Source organism: Oikopleura dioica, chromosome 1, assembly GCF_907165135.1.
Source record: "Oikopleura dioica chromosome 1, OKI2018_I68_1.0, whole genome shotgun sequence".
Classification (NCBI taxonomy): domain Eukaryota; kingdom Metazoa; phylum Chordata; class Appendicularia; order Copelata; family Oikopleuridae; genus Oikopleura; species Oikopleura dioica.
This window is the reverse complement of record NC_137291.1, coordinates 5,588,358-5,605,565: the sequence shown is the minus strand read 5'-3', so window position 1 is coordinate 5,605,565 and position 17,208 is coordinate 5,588,358. Positions and strand designations below refer to the sequence as shown.

Below are 17,208 nucleotides of genomic sequence, written 5' to 3'. Positions count from 1 at the left end.
ATCCTGTCTGAATATTCAAAGGCATCCTTGACTCGACTTAAAACTCTTCCTTGACTCCATCAACCGCACTCAAAGCTGCGTCAAACGAAAGCACACACGTTTCAGAGTCAAGTATCAACGAACCAAAGCGAAAGTCGTCGTGGGAGGATGGAATAGAAACTTCGTCGAGTAAGCTGTCTGCCCACCGGCATCTGAAATAAAATTTCATTGCGATTTTCACCCTCGAAAGCCGCGGAAACTCACCTTATCGTGTCGCCGTCGGCATCGAAGGGGGCCAATTCGAGATCTTGCGACTCGCAGCCGTGTAAGATTCTCCACAAGGGAGGGACCTTCACGACGGGGCTGTTGTTACTCAAATCGTAGACGCTGCCGACGAGCTTGATTTCATCCCCCCAGACGACGCTGCCCATGTCGGTCGTCATATAAACCCAGCAGCATGAACTCCAGCGCACCTAAAAATGTTCTCTTCCAGGATTTCAGGGATCTTTTTATACCTTGAATGGCTGATCTGGTTTCGCCATGACTTTTCGCTGGTACCCGTAGCAGTAGTTATTGCTCGGCGCTTGGGTGTTTTCAATGTCTGTGACAATATAAGTCGCGTTTTGAAAACCGCAGCTCTCGCCAGATTCTTTGTAGCAATATTCCTCGCCGTTTCGAAAAACGAGAAAAGCGTCATCATCATTATCTTCGGAAACTTTCTTTTCCAGGATATCTCGATTTGTGCATCCGTCGCCGCCATATCCAGCGGCTTCATGTCTCCAGGCGCGTGTGCGCTCGATGATTAGCAGATTTTCATCATGTGGGTGCTAGAAATTTCGATGAATCTCTCGATCAGAAACTTTCTTTTCTTCTTGATAGTGACTTCTACCTGTATAAAAGTAACGGAGCCAGCTCTAAAATGACTTCCTTGGACAAAACTTCCTAAAGACGCGAAAATCGGTCCAAAATATTTCATTTTCATTTAATTTCTCTCTCTTTGGCGAAATCGTCTTATGAATGAAAATTAGCGAAAATGATTGTGCAAGAGCTGGTTCGTGGTGGAAAAAGAGCCACGACGAATCGGACATGATTTGGTGGCTGATTGACAACAACCGGCGACGAATTATGAAGAGAGCCTTTCCATTTAGATTCTTAATTCGAGGAAGAAAACGTTTAGATTTCATTTTGTGTAATTGCCAATAATCTAGTCATTGTCTATTAGACATTTAAAATTTAAAATTTAAATTCATAAAATTACGTGTTGAAATTCTCTTCATTTTCTGTCTGACGGTAAGATATGACCGGAACGGAACTTCCGCGGTTCTTTCCATTCTTTCTGATTTTTGCCAAGCTGAGGGGATATTCCAGTGATTCTTATCTCTTTTATATCTTTTTGTGAAGCTTTCCAGCAAGGATGGAAAGGAATAGGATCGATAGGAGTTACTCTTTCTTTGTTCTTATACCGTAAAGAGATAGAAGCACTGAATTTTTACCCATCTTTGGCTCAAGTTGATTCAATGGAAATTCGACAGAAAGTATGAAACGGCTTTGGTCCAAGACATTGGAAAACATTGGAAACATTTCAATGGAAAGTATGAACAGAAAAGCAATGTCGGATTCTACGACGTAGAAAGTACCAGGGGCCTTCTCCCTCTCTAAAAAAATCTCATGGTATGATCAGAATTAAACCGAATTGAAATCGAAGAATTAAAAACCATTTTTACTTTTAATTTTAAAAATATATTGAATTTTAAAGTTTAAAATTCAATATATTTTTCGCTCTACTTCATCACGGAAACTTTGAGAAGCCCGTCGGACGTATCTTCCGGTCTATGGCGCAAATGGAAGTCGATTAGTCTAAAGATTTTCCGCAGTCATTCTGATTTTCCATGATGACAATTTCAGTATTTTCAATACGGTTGCTCTGACTTCCTCGCTAAAAATAGCATGAGTTTGACAAATGTAAAAGTGAGTAAATCTAGGCAGCTAACAAGTGAAACCTTGGCTGAGGAGAAATGACTCAGAGGGCTGAAGAGGCACTCGCTCAGCTTGATTCGCGCTTGTTCAACTTTTTTTCTAGCGTTCGAGTTCCTCTCGACTAGTAGAGAAATAGACAGGGGCGTCTTGACAGATTGAAAATGACCGACTTTGCCGCCGTCAAAAAGTCCCTTCTCCAGAAAGCCAAAGGTGCTTTTTGACAGCAATAATTTATGAATTCTAAACGACTGAAATCACTAGAACTTCTTGCCGAAGAAGCTTCTGCTCTTGCCAGTGCCCGAGAAGAAACTCTCAAGGAGCGAGTAAAGGTCTGTTTTATTTAACCCATCTCCACCAAACGACCAAATAATTGGTTTATCGAGGAAATCATTGATTTAATTTTTCAACGTTATTTTTACTCCAAATCTTTCAATTGAATTATGAAGAAAACAAAATTGATTGAATCCCCAACAATTTGGCCATTTTTTCGTAATGGGTTAGTTTCAAAATTTGACTTCTAAGAAATCTAGCCCCTCCCCGAATACACCTCCATGGATGAGGAGCAGTTGAAACAGCTTTGCCGAGAACTCCACGCTGCCATCGACAAGGTACTTATCATACAGTAACTCTTTTTATGGGTTCATATTTATAACGCTTGACTTTTCAACATAATTACTAAATCTTCACTTAGCTACCGTTAGTCGGCATTTTATTCTCACGAGAAGTTGCAATTATATCACTATAATTGCATCAAAAAGAGCTCAATAATTTGACAACATAAAAATACCAAATGCAATATTTTTATCTTGATACTAATACAAAAACTAAGGCTTTTTATATAAAACCACTTTACAAAAGCAATTATGAAACCAAAAAGCATGGGAACGGGAATGCGTTCTCCTCCATGATTTCAAGTACCGAATTTAGGCCGACGAACAAAGATACGATGCTGAGTACAAGATCGAAAAGAACAACAAGGAAACTGAAGAACTCAAGCGAAAGCATGCCGAACTCAAAGGTAAGTTTCGCAGAGACTTTTTACTTTGCATCAAAATCGATATCACAAGATACGAGATGTTTTCAAAGTTGCGTAAAATTGAACTCTAAGAGCATCGAGATCGATTTTTACTTCATTTTTTCTCAACTCAATTTTTTTTCTAGCGAAAATGAAGAAGCCCGCTCTCAAGAGAATCCGAATGACCCCAGAAGAAATGATGTCAACACTCTTGGCCGCCAAGTAAACCTTCTCCTGTTAGCTTTTTCCATTTTCCCGTGTTGTGACGATAAAAAAATACTTTAATAAACTTTGACTTTTTAGTTTGCGCAAAACGCATAATATAGAGAATCTTCACCATCATATGAACCGTTAAAGATGACCTAGATAAACTAAAGATACTAAAGGTAAGTATCAAGTTTTCCACGGCCGTCGTTTTTTGTCTGCCGTCTAGGATGCAGTGCTTTATGTTGACCATGAATGACGCTTGATCTGACTCAACTCTGACTGTTGTGAGTTCCGGCTTTTCTCTCTTTTTTATTTACAAGAAGGTATCAAATTTTACAAGTTCAGAATTCACATGTGTTTTGTTTCTTTGGTAGATTTTCCGTGCTGGATTTTGGTGTGAGCGAAAGCGCTCTAGAATCTATAAAAACGTTTTGAAAATGGCGACTTTCCTTGTTGATTTCGTACCGTTGTCCTGATTTGATTCGTCGATGATTTCCAAATTGCTGAGTTGAATCAGCTCGCGCCTAGAAAGCATCATTATTTCACCCTTTCCTTCGGAGAAAATATAGAGAAAACAAATAAAAATAAAACCGGATTAAATTTGTACCAATTACTCCATTTAGTAGAACAAAGAAATTATATGATTGAAAGTGGTGCTTTAGAGGATATTGTATCTTGCGCAAGATACTCTCGTTTTCACGGCTGAGTGCTTCAAATTAATTTTAATCTGCCTTGCAAACCATCGGTTCTAAAGTATCCTACATCATTCACCGACATTTTCGCTAGCGTCTTATTCAAAACGGTTCATGTGAGAGGGATTAATTCAGGGATCCTTTACCCCAGTCTCCACCAAAAAAATACGGTCTTCCTTGATTTCATCAAGAGTTGCAAATTTTGCTGAGCTGAGTGAGCTGAGCGGTCGCTCAACTCAGCTCAGTGATTTATAAAAATGATATAATCTGCTCAGCTCAGCTCAGACAATTTTCACGCAGCTCAGCTCAGCTCAATTATCTTCGAACATGATCTGTTCTGCTCAGCTCAGCTCAGCTTAGCTCAGACAATAATCACTTTGTTCAGCTCAGCTCAGCTTAATGATTGTATCACAATCTAACTAGTAAAAACACAGTAAAAAAGAGCTCAGATCAGCTCAAGCAGCTCAACTCAGCTCTAATTACGCTCCGCTCAGTTCAGCTCAGCTCAACTACCTTAAAAAAAAGATCTGCTCAGCTCAGCTCCGCTCGATGACCTCCGAAAAAGGCCAGCTCAGCTCAGAGATATTTTTACTCAGATCAGGTCAGCTCGGCTCAGCAAAAATAAAGCAAAATTTGCAACTCTGATCTCTTCTGGATAAGCCTTATCATAAGGGAATCAACGAAATCCCGACCCACGAAAGGTACTTACGTCTGGGTAAGCGGATAGGAAGGATGTGGATAAGAAACCCTGTGCTTGCGTATTCGCCCGAGTAACCTAAAAATTCAACATTGAGATTTGCCTGGAATTCATTAATTCAAAATGTTAACCTGGCTCGTCCTGTCGGGGAATCTATCGAATCTGCTGACGGTGCTTGCTGCGTCTGAAAAGTTCACTTGGAGGGTATAAAACAATTGTTGCGCAAATTGCATCATCGTAAAAACGAACCCTAAGAGTTCATCTGATCAATTTTATCCCACGATAAATTGCTCCCAAGAATACATTTATTGCAATCGTTTGATCTCGTTTGTACCTGAAAGCTATACCGGCGAACTCGGGTGGTCAGGTTCTAAAATAGCCGTAATGGCATTTTATCGGAAAATTATAATTACGAACCTGAAGGTTCACTGCACTTGAAGTAGACGAGTTGGCAGCAGAGCTCTGAAATTATTGTTAGATCTAGTCACGTAACTGCTTATTTTAGCAGTTTTCGGTTGTGTAAAAATTATTTTGTAATCGAAAAGAAGTGATGCATGAACCTCTATGCAGCAGAAGCAAAAAGTAGACTGATTCATGGCAGTTAGGCATACGGCAGTCGAAAACCATGCTCCGCTGAAGATGACGACTAGATAAGTGTCGGTACGAGTCCAAGGCGGATTTCCTTCGGGGACAAGCGCCAATCTTTTTGTGGGATTTCAAATGTGGATTTTTTGAAAAAATAATTTTTATAAAAATAAATACAGTAATTGCCATTTTAGCTTCTTTAAAATTAAGTTAATACTGAAGCTTTTCTTTTTTTTTCTTCAGTTTTTTATTTCACAATTTTTGATAAGAATTTTTCGTGATAAGCTCGAAGAATAAATTTTCATCCTCCGTTTTTCCTCCTTGATTCCAAAACCCCGTTCCTGAGAACAATCCCTGCTCCAATAAAAATAAACAGCACTCCACAAAGAATCAAAATAATTTTACATTTTTGGCAGAAACACGCGCAGAACACCATATTTTTTCTCTCTTTCACAAAAGCATTGAAGAAAAAAAATATTCAAAATCAAGACACGAGCACTTGAGCCTCCAACATTCTCTCTACGCGCTAGAAGTGTTCATTTTTTATTCAACGAAGGGCTATTTCTCCTTTTTTCATCCCTCGGGGGCAAGTTCTTCTTGAGCACGCGCCGCGGGGCAAGCAACGTTCGCCCAGAAGACAATTAATTCGCGTTAGTTGTTAAATTTTCCATCAATAAGGCTCCAAAAAGTATAGCCAACTATTTATTATTCATTAACAGATGGAGCAACTTAGAGAAGGGCTCAAACTTTCTGGCTTTTGTGCTTTGTCTGAATCAGTAATGAACTTTAAGACAGTATTTTCTTTTAGAAAAGGGACTTCCAAAGATGATTAACCAAGAATTCCTTGATTTGGGCCCAAGATTATTTCTCAAAATGCCCAAATTTGGTCCTAAGATAGTCGAATTTCCGAATATAAAATTTTTGTGAGCTTTTGACCAATGAAAATGAACCGCTGGAATTTAAAAATTGAATTAGATAATCTTGGGCCTACAATCTCAAATTTGCCATCGACAACCTTGGCGAGAGCATCTGGTATTTAAGAGTCGGAGTTATCTTTTTCATGTTTCTTTTGTATGTTTAAGATGATCACATGCGGCGTGGATCTCAGATTTGCGAAATGCGAACAAAACAAAAAGTTGAAGAGTCTTTTCGTCAAAGTGGTTTGCACAGTCAAGAGAGCTTCAAATGCCCCCTGCAGGCTGCTTGAAATAATAATAACCGGATATCGCCCGTGGTTTTGCCTTTTCTCTCCCACACTTGTTGAGTTGTTGAATCTTACTGTAAATAAAGATACAGCGGATTACTGAAGAAATAGAAAAGAGCGAATTCGCAAGCCCTTTCTTAAGGATATACCCGATAAAATTGAACTTTTATAGCGCCGAAATGCGACGTCGGATCATTTATATTTCAAAAGCAATTCTACGTTAAAATGCACGTAGAACTCAAATCTGGTACTTTTTCATATTTTCTCATTTGATTTTTTCTCTTTAGAGCGATTTCAAATCTTACTCTCTCGATTACTCGAAATTTTTTGTATAAATCGGTCGAGATTTTTCGATAGATAAGTTCTTTAGACCGTTATCTACAATTTTGATGGTTTACTTTTCCTTAATTCCGAAGGAAGCCGATTCTAGAGCCATTTCATTGAGGGCTACTCAGCGCCTGAAAGCTTTACAAAGCGGCGCGCTGGGTGCTCACTCACTCGACTCCTCTTTTCCGAGAGAAAGTGCGTGGTTGAGCGCACCGCTCTGATTGGTAGCACGCAAAAAAACCCGCAGAGAAGAAAAACAAGGGTATAAAAGAAGAGAACACTAGAATGAAAATTCGATCAAGTTTAAGAATTTGATCCCATCAATTTTGTAGCTTAGCATCATTGCAATACAGAATACGGTTCAGTTTTAGCGATTTACTGGAAAAATTTCGAGAAATCGAGAGAGTTCGTTTTCAAATCGCTCTAGAGAGGGAAATTCTAATAAAAATTTCTAAAAAAGTACCAGAATTTAATTTAACGCACAATTTTAGGTAGGACTGCTTTTGAAATAAAAATGATCCGACTTCGTATTTAGGCGCTATGAAAGTTCAATTTCATCGGGTATATCCTTAAATTGTTATTATGAGTCGCAACAGCTGTTTGCCAATTTATAGCGCTGTAGGAAAGTGAGAGAACTCCTGCTGCGCGCCCCTGCTAGTTTAGATTCCGATTATGCCACCAGAACTTGCTTTTTTGCTCCTCCCTGCATCTTGATTTTTGGCCCTTTTCCAGATACATTTTGACCAGTAAGGATAAGTTAGCAAAATTCCTAATTTATCTCCTGTGACAGATTTTCGTCCTCGCATCCAAGTGCGAAAATAATCAATTCGTCAAGTTCGAGCACTTTTAGGCACACACTCTGGTTTGGCACCGCACTGTTTCCGTGCGGGAAAAGAAGAAAGGGATGATTTGGACGCGAGTTAAGGTAGCTTCATCTATTGCGCTTTGTTTGCTCATTGAACTGCTCTTAGCTTTTGATAGCTATTTAACAGATAAAATGGGACTCGCAGCGCGAAATAATTTTGATGTTTATTTTTGATAAGGATTTATCTTTATTCAAGAAAAGTCAGATGATATCTTGGATACCATTCTCCTCCTCGTTCAGGCCAATCCGTCCCAAGAATAATCTGCTCGTAAACACCTTCAGAATCTGTTTCTTTCCAATCGTATATTTTCCGTTCGTAACCCGCAACAGCATCCATGACTTGAATTCTCGTTTTGAATCGAATTTTTCGCCCTGAATATAAATAAAGCAGATTCTTAGTAACAGTTACCTTCGTGGAGGATAGAAAGAAGATGACGCCATTTTAAATCACCGCCCGGTAGTTCTATTTTTTCATTGGAGTAACTTAATTTAGACTTTCCAACAGAAAAGTCTTTATCTAAAGCTCCAACCTTTTTAATTGTTTATCTTCAATTATAAAATTTATTATTCGACCAACCTTGAGGGTGAATTCTTTTAATCCATTTTTATAAGCTTTCATCATGAGCGCAAAAGACGTTTTATCAAAATATTTCTTTCCACCATGAGTTTCACTCTCATCATCCTCGGTAAAGTGGCCAAGACAACTTTCTTAGCTTTTAAAATAAAAATTATGATTTATGAGAGACAAACTTATATGATATTTTTAAATTAAAACATTCCCGTATTTTTGAAGACTCTCAAGCTGGTTTTCATGCAAGCCGTAATTTTCTTGAAAAGAAACAGGCTTCTGAGCTGGTTTGAAATTAAAAGACAATTTATCAGTAAAATTTTTTCTACCATGATATTCACTCTCATCATCCTCGGTAGAGTGGCCAAGACAACTTCCTTAGTTTTTCGAATAATAATTATTATTAATTCGGAGACAAAAAGAATATGATAATTTTTAAATTAAAAACATTCCCGTATTCTTGAAGAATCTCAAGCTGTTTTCCATGCAAGCCGTAATTTTCATATAGGACCAAGGGTTTAAATATCAGCCAAAAACCCAGTGCGAAAACGATGCAAAAGCAAAACTTATAAGCAGGCATCTGAGCTGGTTTGGAAACTTTCATTTCATTTCTGACATTCAGTTTTTGCATCTCGGTTTCTAACATTTTCTCTTCAATAGTTTTTTCTAACTCGTCTATCTTGAGCCCTTGGGTATCGACGGTATTTTCAAAATCTGCGATCCGTTTTTTATAATCAGCGTTGTCTATCAATGCTTCCGAAAGTGAGACCTTCAGCCTTCGTACTTCTTCGTTGACCCTATTTGATTCTGCTTTCATTTCAGATCTCAGTTGTTCTAAAACCAAAAAAAAAATTATCAGCGAAACCATAAATTTCCTCACCAACTAAAGCTGAGTTCGTAACAACTGAATCCTCTGATAGAAAACTCTCGCTGTAGTACGATTTTTCAGACATTTATCCACGTCTTTCTCTTTATATTCTAAGAATATCGGCGCGGAAGAACAAAGGGGCAAAAAAGAAGCCATCAACGCTGGTTTATATTTAACTAAGAGAAATAATGCAAATACCGCGATTTCATTTTGACTGTTTGCAACTTTGGAGCGGGTAACAAAAATCAAGCCTTTTTTGTTACCCGCGAAAGTCAGCGAATAGAGATTTTTTCACGAAAATACAGTATATAGTTTGATATATAAAATCGGAAATTAAAAAATGACCTTTCTAATAGACCATTAGTAATAGACTATTACTAATAGTGCATTTCTATCGAGCGCTAGTGCATTAGCGGGCCAATAGAATGTTGCGTATCTCGTGTTCAAGATGAGATATTTCAGATTTGAAAAAAGATTTGGAATCCTTGTAAGCTAACATGGGCGACCCTTTGTTACTCGATAAAACGCTGGCGCTTTTTAACTAGTTACTCAATAAAATTGTGGCGGGCGGCCCTCTGTTAATCGGTAAAACGATGGCGTGGCGAAAAAAAATTTAATCGATAAAACGATGGCACCCTTGTTAATCGAGGCGCGGGGCTCTCTGGCGTGACGTCATCGGAGAACTCTCTTGCTGGAAGATAGATAAGTTGAAGACATGCACTTTGAATACACGGAAATGCTCCTAGCCCAGCTCTTGGGGAGATAGGCTATTGGGCTGATTGATTTTCTTGGCAATTGATTCTTGACTTCAAATCTTAAGGTATAATGAGTAAAAGTAACTTCGTAACATATGGGTTAAAAGTAAGTAAGTAGTAATAACCTACAAGCATCACTTTCACTTTATTAAAATAGAATTGGTTAAGTAAACCGGTTTAACATCAATTTCGACGCTTTAATCTGAATCTCTAATGAAGTTCCTGAATATAAAACGCTACGATCTGTTTAAAATACAAAATTAACATTACATTAAAATAATGTAATTATGTTTTTGGCGTTTTTTCTTTTAAATTACTTTGTGAATCTAGACTATTGAAGCCTGTTTCCTGACCTAATTACACAGGAATCTGTCTCAACTCAGGCCCTGAGCAGGAAAAACAGGCATGTCTTTAGTCAGGGACAGGGACAGAAACAGGGTTTCGAGATTTTAATCCCAATTTTGGTCAGCTACACAGGACAGGGCCAAAAAACAGGAAACAGGTCCTGTCTAAGGTTTTTAGACAGGTCAGGATGCCGAGCCCAGCACAGCTCAGTTTGCCGAGCCAAGAAGCTCACGTCAGTGATTTCTGAAATGCCCTGCTCAGCTCAGCTCAATTCAATGATTTTCTGAGAGAACCATTTCAGCTCCCATGTGAGAAAATGTAACAATAAACCCTTGTAAATGTGGGTCTCCTAACAAATTAGTCTAGCTGAGTGGTTAGTGATACCACTTAGAGAGTAGCGGGAGCGAGCTCGATTCCCCTTTTCCATTATTTTTTTCAGCAAGAGTCCTCCGATGACGTCATGCAAGAGAGCCCCGCGCCTCGATTAACAAGGGTGCCATCGTTTTACCGATTAAATTTTTTTTTGCTGCGCCATCGTTTTATTGAGTAACTAACCCAAAAGCGCCAGCGTTTTATCGAGTAACAAAGGGTCGCCCATGTTAAATAAAAAGATATTCATTGATCGAATCATAAGAGAGACCCTTATTCGATCGTTGTTGATACAGCGCATTACTGAAGAAATAGAAAAGAGCAAACTCGTAAGGCCTTTCTTTAATTGTTATTAATAATTATATCTTATAATGAGTCGCAACAAATGTTGGCCAATTTATAGCGCGGCAGGAAAGTGATAGAATCCCTGCTGGGCGCCCCTGCTATTTCAGATTCCGACTATGCCGCCCGAACTTGCTTCTTTTTGCTCCTTCCTGCATCTTGATTTTTGGCCATTATCCAGATATATTTTGACCGCTTGGCAGTTTAGATAAGTAAGCAAGATTCCTAATTTATCTCTGAGACAGATTTTGGTCCTCGCATCCAAGTGCGAAAATAATCAATTCGTCAAGTTCGAGCACTTTGAGGCACACACTGTGGTTGGGCATCGCACTGTTTCCGTGCGGTAAGGAGAAGAAAAGGTATATTTGGACGCGGGTATAGCTAACTACAGATTTTTGCGTTTGTTTGCTCATTCTACTGCTCATTGCTTTTTCTCAGAGCAAAAATGAGATCGTATTTCGGAGTAGCGACTAATCTTTATTCAAGAAAAGTCACATGATATCTGCTATACCATACTTAGGGTGAATTTACAAAAAAATCAACTTTTTCCCTATAGATCCTATCTTGTTGAAACTCGGCATGGTGAAAGATCATACCCGAGTTCTTAACAAAATTTTTTTTTTGAAAACTTTTTTTTCGTTTTTCAACCCTTTTCGCCCCCATAAAGGACTATCTTTTGAGCGCCTCAAGTCTGAGTGCTCTTTTTGGTCGGAATCGATGCGCAGTCGGCTTCTGATCATAATTCAAAAAAAAAATTTAGTGAAGCTCTCACCGATGACTCACAATCGGCATTTTAGTGTTACGTAACACTGTTATGTAACAAAGTAAGAAATTTACATTAAGTCCTCCACTAGAACATTCGTAGTTTGTGGGCTGAAATTTTGGGACAATAGGTATTTGACCCCAACGAAAAAAATTGTATTTGAAAATTTTTTGGTCTGACCACGTGATCACCTGATACAGGTCATTTTCTGAAAAGGAGGTCTCAATTTGTTCGGGCCGTCTCAGCCCCGTTCCTTGATTTTCTAATTTAAGGGCTTGACGGCCCTTCGGGCCGTCTCAGCCCCGTTCCTTGATTTTCTAATTTAAGGGCTTGACGGCCCTTCGGGCCGTCTCAGCCCCGTTCCTTGATTTTCTAATTTAAGGGGCTTGACGGCCCTTCGGGCCGTCTCAGCCCCGTTCCTTGATTTTCTAATTTAAGGGCTTGACGGCCCTTCGGGCCGTCTCAGCCCCGCTCCTTGATTTTCTAATTTAAGGGGCTAACTTACAGGCCAATCCGTCGAAAAAAGAATCTGCTCGTGAACACCTTCAGAATCAGTTTCTTTCCAATCGTATATTTTCTTTTCAAAACCCGCAACAGCATCCATGGCTTGAATTCTCGCTTTGAATCTAATGTTTCGCCCTGCATATAAGTATAATAGATTCTCAGAAACAGTTACCTTCGTGAGTGATAGAAAGACGTTTACACCATTTTAGATCACCGCCCGGTAGTTTTATCATTTCGTTGGAGAAATGTAATTTTGACTTTCCAACAGAAAAGTCTCTATCCTCAGCTCCGCACTATTTAATCGTTAATTTTCAATGAATTATTAGACGAACCTTCAGGGTGAATTCTTTTAATCCATTTTCATAAGCTTTCATCATGAGCGCAAAAGACGTATAATCAGTAGTTTTTTTTTCCACCATGAGTTACATATTCATCACCCTCGGTAAAGTGGCCAAGACAACTTTCTTAGCTTTTCAAATAAAAATTATAATTTAATGAGAGACAAAAAGGATATGATACTTTTAAATTGAAAATATTCCTGTATTCTTGAAGAATCTCAAGCTGTTTTTCATGCAAGCCGAAATTTTCTTGTAAAACGACTGTCCCTGGGTTCTTTTGTGCTTGATTGACAATTTTCGACCCACTGCTGACATTCAGTCTTTGCTTTTCGTTTTCCAAGATTTTTTCTTCAAGTGACGTTTCTAGTTGGTCTATCTTGTGCCCTTGGGTGTGGACGGTATTTTCAAGTTTTGCGATTCGCTTTTTGTAATTAGCGTTCTCTATCTCGGCATCAGAAAGCTTTATCTGTAGTATTTGTACTTTTTCGTTGACCTTCCTTGATTCTTGTTCTATTTTTGATCTCAGTTGATCTGGAAAATATTTTTTTTTTCGAATTAATTTTGTCATACCAATTAATATAGAATTAGGTGCTTCACTTTCCTCCGTTAAAACACTTTCGCTTTCGGCATAATGCGATTCATTTGACATCGGTATTCTTTCTTGTGTTGGTAATCTCTCACAACTTTCTTATTGACGACTTCTATCAACCATCTCGACCAGAGATCGTAAAATATGCGCAGGCGGCAAGAATTATATTGTTTGTTAGTCATGAATTTTCACTAAGACACTAATAGTTTCGAATAATTTGTATAAGCCGCTATTGCAAATCAAAATGCAAGTTTGAAAAAAATCTCATTAGGCCTTCTTGATTCGTATCCCTCAAAAAATGTGTAAAAAGCGGCAGTTATGGCAATTTAAGAGTCGGAGATAATTTTTCATGTTTCTTTTGTATGTTTAAGATGATCACATGCGGCGTGGATCTCACATTTGCGAAATGCGAACAAAACAAAAAGTTGAAGAGTCTTTTCGTCAAAGTGGTTTGCACAGTCAAGAGCTCCAAATGCCCCCTGCAGGCTGCTTGAAATAATAATAACCGGATATCGCCCGTGCTTTTGCCTTTTCTCTCCCACACTTGTTCAGTTGCTGAATCTTACTCTAAATAAAGATACAGCGCATTACTGAAGAAATAGAACAGAGCGCATTCGTAAGCCCTAAGGAAGGCTTCCTGAACTTGTAATTATGAGTCGCAACAGATGTTGGCCAATTTATAGCGCCGCAGGAAAGTGATAGTCTATCACTGATAGACTCCCTGCTGCGCGCCCCTGCTATTTCAGATTCCGATTATGCCACCCGAACTTGCTTTTTTTGCTTCTTCCTGCATCTTGATTTTTGGCCATTTTCCAAATATATTTTGACTACTTGTAGAAGGAAAGACTCCTAATTTATCTCCTTAGACAGATTTTTGTCCTCGCATCCAAGTGCGAAAATAATCAATTCGTCAAGTTCGAGCACTTTTAGGCACACACTGTGGTTTGGCACCGCACTGTTTCCGTGCGGTAAAGGAAGAAAGGGATGATTTGGACGCGATTACTGGTAGCGCCAGCTATTTGCGCTTTTTCGCTCATTCAACTGCTCATGGCTTTTTCGAGGCTACTTGTAGATGAAAATATTAAAGAAGATTCAAATATTGTTTAAAAATATTGATGAATGTTTATTCAAGAAAAGTCAGATGATATCTGCTATACCATTCTTCTCCTCTGTGAGGCCAATCCGTCGAAAGAATAATTTGCTCGTGAACACCTTCAGAGTCAGTTTCTTTCCAATCGTATATTCTCTTTTTAAAACCCGCAACAACATCCATGACTTGAACTCTCGCTTTGAATCGAATTTTTCGCCCTGAATATAAATAATGCAGATTCTCACAAGCAGTTACCTTCGTGAGTGATAGTAAGATGTTTACACAATTTTATACCACCGTCCGGTAGTTTTATTTCTTCATCGGAGTAATTAAATTTTGACTTTCCAACAGAAAAGTCTTCATCTAAAGCTCCGACCTATTTAGTCATTTATTTTCAATTTAAAAGTTTATTTTTCGGCCAACCTTCAGGGTGAATTCTTTCAATCCATTTTTGTAAGCTTTCATCATGAGCGCAAAAGACGTTTGATCAGTATATTTGTTTCCACCATAATCCTCAAACTCATCATTCTCGGTAAAGTGGCCAAGACAACTTTATTAAATTTTCAAATAAAAATAATAATAAGACAAAAAGAAAATGATATTATTAAAAACATTCCCGTATTCTTGAAGAATCTCAAGCTGTTTTTCATGCAAGCCATAATTTTCTTGAAAAGCAGCAGGCTTCTGAGCTGGTTTGAAAATTTTCATTTCACTGCTGACATTGAGCGTTTGCATCTCGTTTTCTAATACTTTCTCTTCAAGAGTTTTTTCTAACTGGTCTATTTTTAGCCCTTGGTTCTCGACAGTATTTTCAAGCTCTGCGATCCGTTTTTTATGATCAGTATTCTCCATATCGGCATCAGAAAGCTTTAGCTGTAGCAGTCGTACCTTCTCGTTGACCTTATTTGATTCAGCTTTCATTTCAGATCTCAGTTGTTCTGAACACCCAAAAAAGTTCTATCAAAACGATAATTTTCCTCACCAATTAATGCTGAGTTTGGAACAACTGTATCATCGGAGAGAAAACTCTCGCTGTAGTAAGATTTTTCAGACATTTATATGCCTCTCTCTTTTGATTTTTGGGATATCTGCTCAAAATGTATCAAAAAATGGGAAGAAAGAAGCTATAAACACTGGTTAGTATTTAGCTAAGAAAAGGTACGCAAATAATTCATGCCGCGAATCTCAGAAAGAAAAATTTAATAAGAAGAATATAATTCTGATTTGTGTCCTGCCTCATAATGTTAAATTATAGACTATAATTTATAGTTCATATTTTCGCCATTTCGGCTTATTTGAAAGCCTGCTCTTAAATTGTTACAATGAGTTGCAAAAGATGATGGTCAATTTATAGCGTTGCCGGCAGGGTTCCAATTCTGGTTGAGCGCTGAGCGACATCTGAGCGATCGCTCATGCTCCGCCCAGTCAACTGATTTTTATAGAGAACTGCTTAGTCGCTCGCGCGCTCAATGTTCAAAAATATGATGACCTGAGCGAGGTTTGAGCGAGGTTTGAGCGACGCTTGCGCGACGTTTATATCTCAAATGTCGCTCAGATCTCGCTCAAACGTCGCTCGCTCAATCGCTTAGCCGATTTTTGAAAAATCCCCTCAGCCACTTGCTCGCTCAGCCCTTGCTCAATTCCCACTCGCTCATCGCTCGCTCAAATTCAAAAATTTTTCGCCAAATTTGGAACACTGGCTGCAGGAAAGTGAGAGACTCCCTGCTGGGCGCCTCTGTTTTTGAGACTCCGATTATGCCACCCGAACTTGCTTTTTCCTGCATCCACTATTTTGGCGCTTTTCCGTATATATTTTGACCAGTTTAGATAAGTAAGCAAGATTTCTCATTCATCTCCTGAAAAAGATTTTGGTCCTCGCATCCAAGTGCGAAAATAATCAATTCGTCAAGTTCGAGCACTTTTAGGCACACACTCTGGTTTGGCACCGCACTGTTTCCGTGCGGTATAAGAAGAAAAAGATGATTTGGACGCGAGTACAGGTAGATTCAGGTAATTTGCTGATGATTTTTTCGAGGTAACTTTTAGGTAAAAATGTCGAATGAAGCTGAAATATTGCTTCGAATTTTTGACTAATGTTTATTCAAGAAAAGTCAGATGATATCTGCTATACCATGTTCCTCCTAGCACTTCCCAATCCGTTGAAAGAAGAATCTGCTCGTGAACACCTTCAGAATCAGTTTCTTTCCAATCGTATATTTTCTGTTCAAAACCCGCAACAGAATTCATGACTTGAATTCTCGCTTTGAATCGAAGTTTTCGCCCTGAATATAAATAAAACAGATTCTCAGAAACGGTTACCTTCGTGAGTGATAGAAAGACGTTTACACCATTTTAGTTCACCGTCCGGTAGATCTATTTCTTCATTGGAGAAATGAAATTTTGACTTTCCAACTGAAAAGTCTTCATCTGAACCTCTGAGCTATTTAATTCTTTATTATCAGTTTTTAAATTAATTTTTCGACGAACCTTCAGGGTGAATTCTTTCAATCCGTTTTTGTAAGCTTTCATCATGAGCGCAAAAGACGTATGATCAAAAAAAAATTTTCCACCCTGATATTCACTCTCATCATCCTCGGTAAAGTGGCCAAGACAACTTTCTTAGCTTTTCAAATAATAATTATAATTTAATGAGAGACAAAAAGGATATGATACTTTTAAATTGAAAATATTCCTGTATTCTTGAAGAATCTCAAGCTGTTTTTCATGCAAGCCGAAATTTTCTTGTAAAACGACTGTCCCTGGGTTCTTTTGTGCTTGATTGACAATTTTCGACCCACTGCTGACATTCAGTCTTTGCTTTTCGTTTTCCAAGATTTTTTCTTCAAGTGACGTTTCTAGTTGGTCTATCTTGTGCCCTTGGGTGTGGACGGTATTTTCAAGTTTTGCGATTCGCTTTTTGTAATTAGCGTTCTCTATCTCGGCATCAGAAAGCTTTATCTGTAGTATTTGTACTTTTTCGTTGACCTTCCTTGATTCTTGTTCTATTTTTGATCTCAGTTGATCTGGAAAATATTTTTTTTTTCGAATTAATTTTGTCATACCAATTAATATAGAATTAGGTGCTTCACTTTCCTCCGTTAAAACACTTTCGCTTTCGGCATAATGCGA

At 38.4% G+C, this 17,208-nt stretch overlaps 5 protein-coding genes across 5 annotated transcripts; 1 reads left to right on the top strand and 4 right to left on the bottom strand.

The window, feature by feature from the left end:
* Positions 1 to 37: 37 nt before the first annotated feature.
* On the bottom strand, positions 38 to 1,110 carry LOC145711768 (uncharacterized). The gene is made up of 4 exons (XM_081789458.1): positions 869 to 1,110; positions 495 to 806; positions 244 to 452; positions 38 to 191 (listed from the first exon to the last, which is right to left on the bottom strand). The coding sequence occupies exons 1-4, from the start codon at positions 959 to 961 to the stop codon at positions 38 to 40; spliced, it is 768 nt and encodes a 255-aa protein (XP_081645584.1). The 5' UTR covers positions 962 to 1,110.
* A 916-nt stretch (positions 1,111 to 2,026) lies between these two features.
* LOC145710953 (troponin I, fast skeletal muscle-like) lies at positions 2,027 to 3,273 on the top strand. The gene is made up of 5 exons (XM_081788664.1): positions 2,027 to 2,166; positions 2,218 to 2,285; positions 2,487 to 2,564; positions 2,884 to 2,974; positions 3,118 to 3,273. The coding sequence occupies exons 1-5, from the start codon at positions 2,118 to 2,120 to the stop codon at positions 3,195 to 3,197; spliced, it is 366 nt and encodes a 121-aa protein (XP_081644790.1). The 5' UTR covers positions 2,027 to 2,117; the 3' UTR covers positions 3,198 to 3,273.
* A 246-nt stretch (positions 3,274 to 3,519) lies between these two features.
* Positions 3,520 to 5,341, bottom strand: LOC145711767 (uncharacterized). The gene is made up of 7 exons (XM_081789457.1): positions 5,330 to 5,341; positions 4,985 to 5,029; positions 4,902 to 4,937; positions 4,699 to 4,751; positions 4,580 to 4,645; positions 3,644 to 3,702; positions 3,520 to 3,596 (listed from the first exon to the last, which is right to left on the bottom strand). Exons 1-7 carry the CDS (start codon positions 5,339 to 5,341, stop codon positions 3,520 to 3,522), a joined length of 348 nt encoding a protein of 115 aa, XP_081645583.1.
* A 2,394-nt stretch (positions 5,342 to 7,735) lies between these two features.
* LOC145711766 (uncharacterized) lies at positions 7,736 to 12,481 on the bottom strand. Its single transcript, XM_081789456.1, has 6 exons — positions 12,395 to 12,481; positions 12,235 to 12,355; positions 12,102 to 12,197; positions 8,126 to 8,256; positions 7,958 to 8,078; positions 7,736 to 7,920 (listed from the first exon to the last, which is right to left on the bottom strand). Exons 1-6 carry the CDS (start codon positions 12,479 to 12,481, stop codon positions 7,736 to 7,738), a joined length of 741 nt encoding a protein of 246 aa, XP_081645582.1.
* A 1,631-nt stretch (positions 12,482 to 14,112) lies between these two features.
* LOC145711765 (uncharacterized) lies at positions 14,113 to 14,606 on the bottom strand. The gene is made up of 3 exons (XM_081789454.1): positions 14,503 to 14,606; positions 14,335 to 14,455; positions 14,113 to 14,297 (listed from the first exon to the last, which is right to left on the bottom strand). The coding sequence occupies exons 1-3, from the start codon at positions 14,545 to 14,547 to the stop codon at positions 14,113 to 14,115; spliced, it is 351 nt and encodes a 116-aa protein (XP_081645580.1). The 5' UTR covers positions 14,548 to 14,606.
* Between the last annotated feature and the right edge of the window lie 2,602 nt (positions 14,607 to 17,208).

Bases quoted from the DNA above. Each gene is read 5' to 3' on its own strand.
- LOC145711765 (XM_081789454.1), bottom strand. From the start codon at position 14,547: ATGATGAAAGCTTACAAAAATGGATTGAAAGAATTCACCCTGAAG. The intron at 14,456-14,502 runs GTTGGCCGAAAA...ATGACTAAATAG, and splicing joins TGAAAGAATTCACCCTGAAG to GTCGGAGCTTTAGATGAAGA. The intron at 14,298-14,334 runs GTAACTGCTTGT...ATTTATATTCAG, and splicing joins TCTTACTATCACTCACGAAG to GGCGAAAAATTCGATTCAAA.
- LOC145711767 (XM_081789457.1), bottom strand. The intron at 4,938-4,984 runs GTTCGTAATTAT...CGGCTATTTTAG, and splicing joins CAAGTGCAGTGAACCTTCAG to AACCTGACCACCCGAGTTCG. The intron at 3,597-3,643 runs GTACGAAATCAA...ACGTTTTTATAG, and splicing joins CGAATCAAATCAGGACAACG to ATTCTAGAGCGCTTTCGCTC.
- LOC145711768 (XM_081789458.1), bottom strand. From the start codon at position 961: ATGAAAATGAAATATTTTGGACCGATTTTCGCGTCTTTAGGAAGTTTT. The intron at 453-494 runs GTATAAAAAGAT...GAACATTTTTAG, and splicing joins AACCAGATCAGCCATTCAAG to GTGCGCTGGAGTTCATGCTG. The intron at 192-243 runs GTGAGTTTCCGC...ATTTTATTTCAG, and splicing joins GCCGACGGCGACACGATAAG to ATGCCGGTGGGCAGACAGCT.
- LOC145710953 (XM_081788664.1), top strand. From the start codon at position 2,118: ATGACCGACTTTGCCGCCGTCAAAAAGTCCCTTCTCCAGAAAGCCAAA. The intron at 2,167-2,217 runs GTGCTTTTTGAC...TGAAATCACTAG, and splicing joins CCTTCTCCAGAAAGCCAAAG to AACTTCTTGCCGAAGAAGCT. The intron at 2,286-2,486 runs GTCTGTTTTATT...TAAGAAATCTAG, and splicing joins CTCTCAAGGAGCGAGTAAAG to CCCCTCCCCGAATACACCTC.
- LOC145711766 (XM_081789456.1), bottom strand. From the start codon at position 12,481: ATGGTGGAAAAAAAAACTACTGATTATACGTCTTTTGCGCTCATGATG. The intron at 8,257-12,101 runs GTGTTCACGAGC...TTAAAAGCTAAG, and splicing joins GAAAGAAACTGATTCTGAAG to AAAGTTGTCTTGGCCACTTT. The intron at 7,921-7,957 runs GTAACTGTTACT...ATTTATATTCAG, and splicing joins TCTTTCTATCCTCCACGAAG to GGCGAAAAATTCGATTCAAA.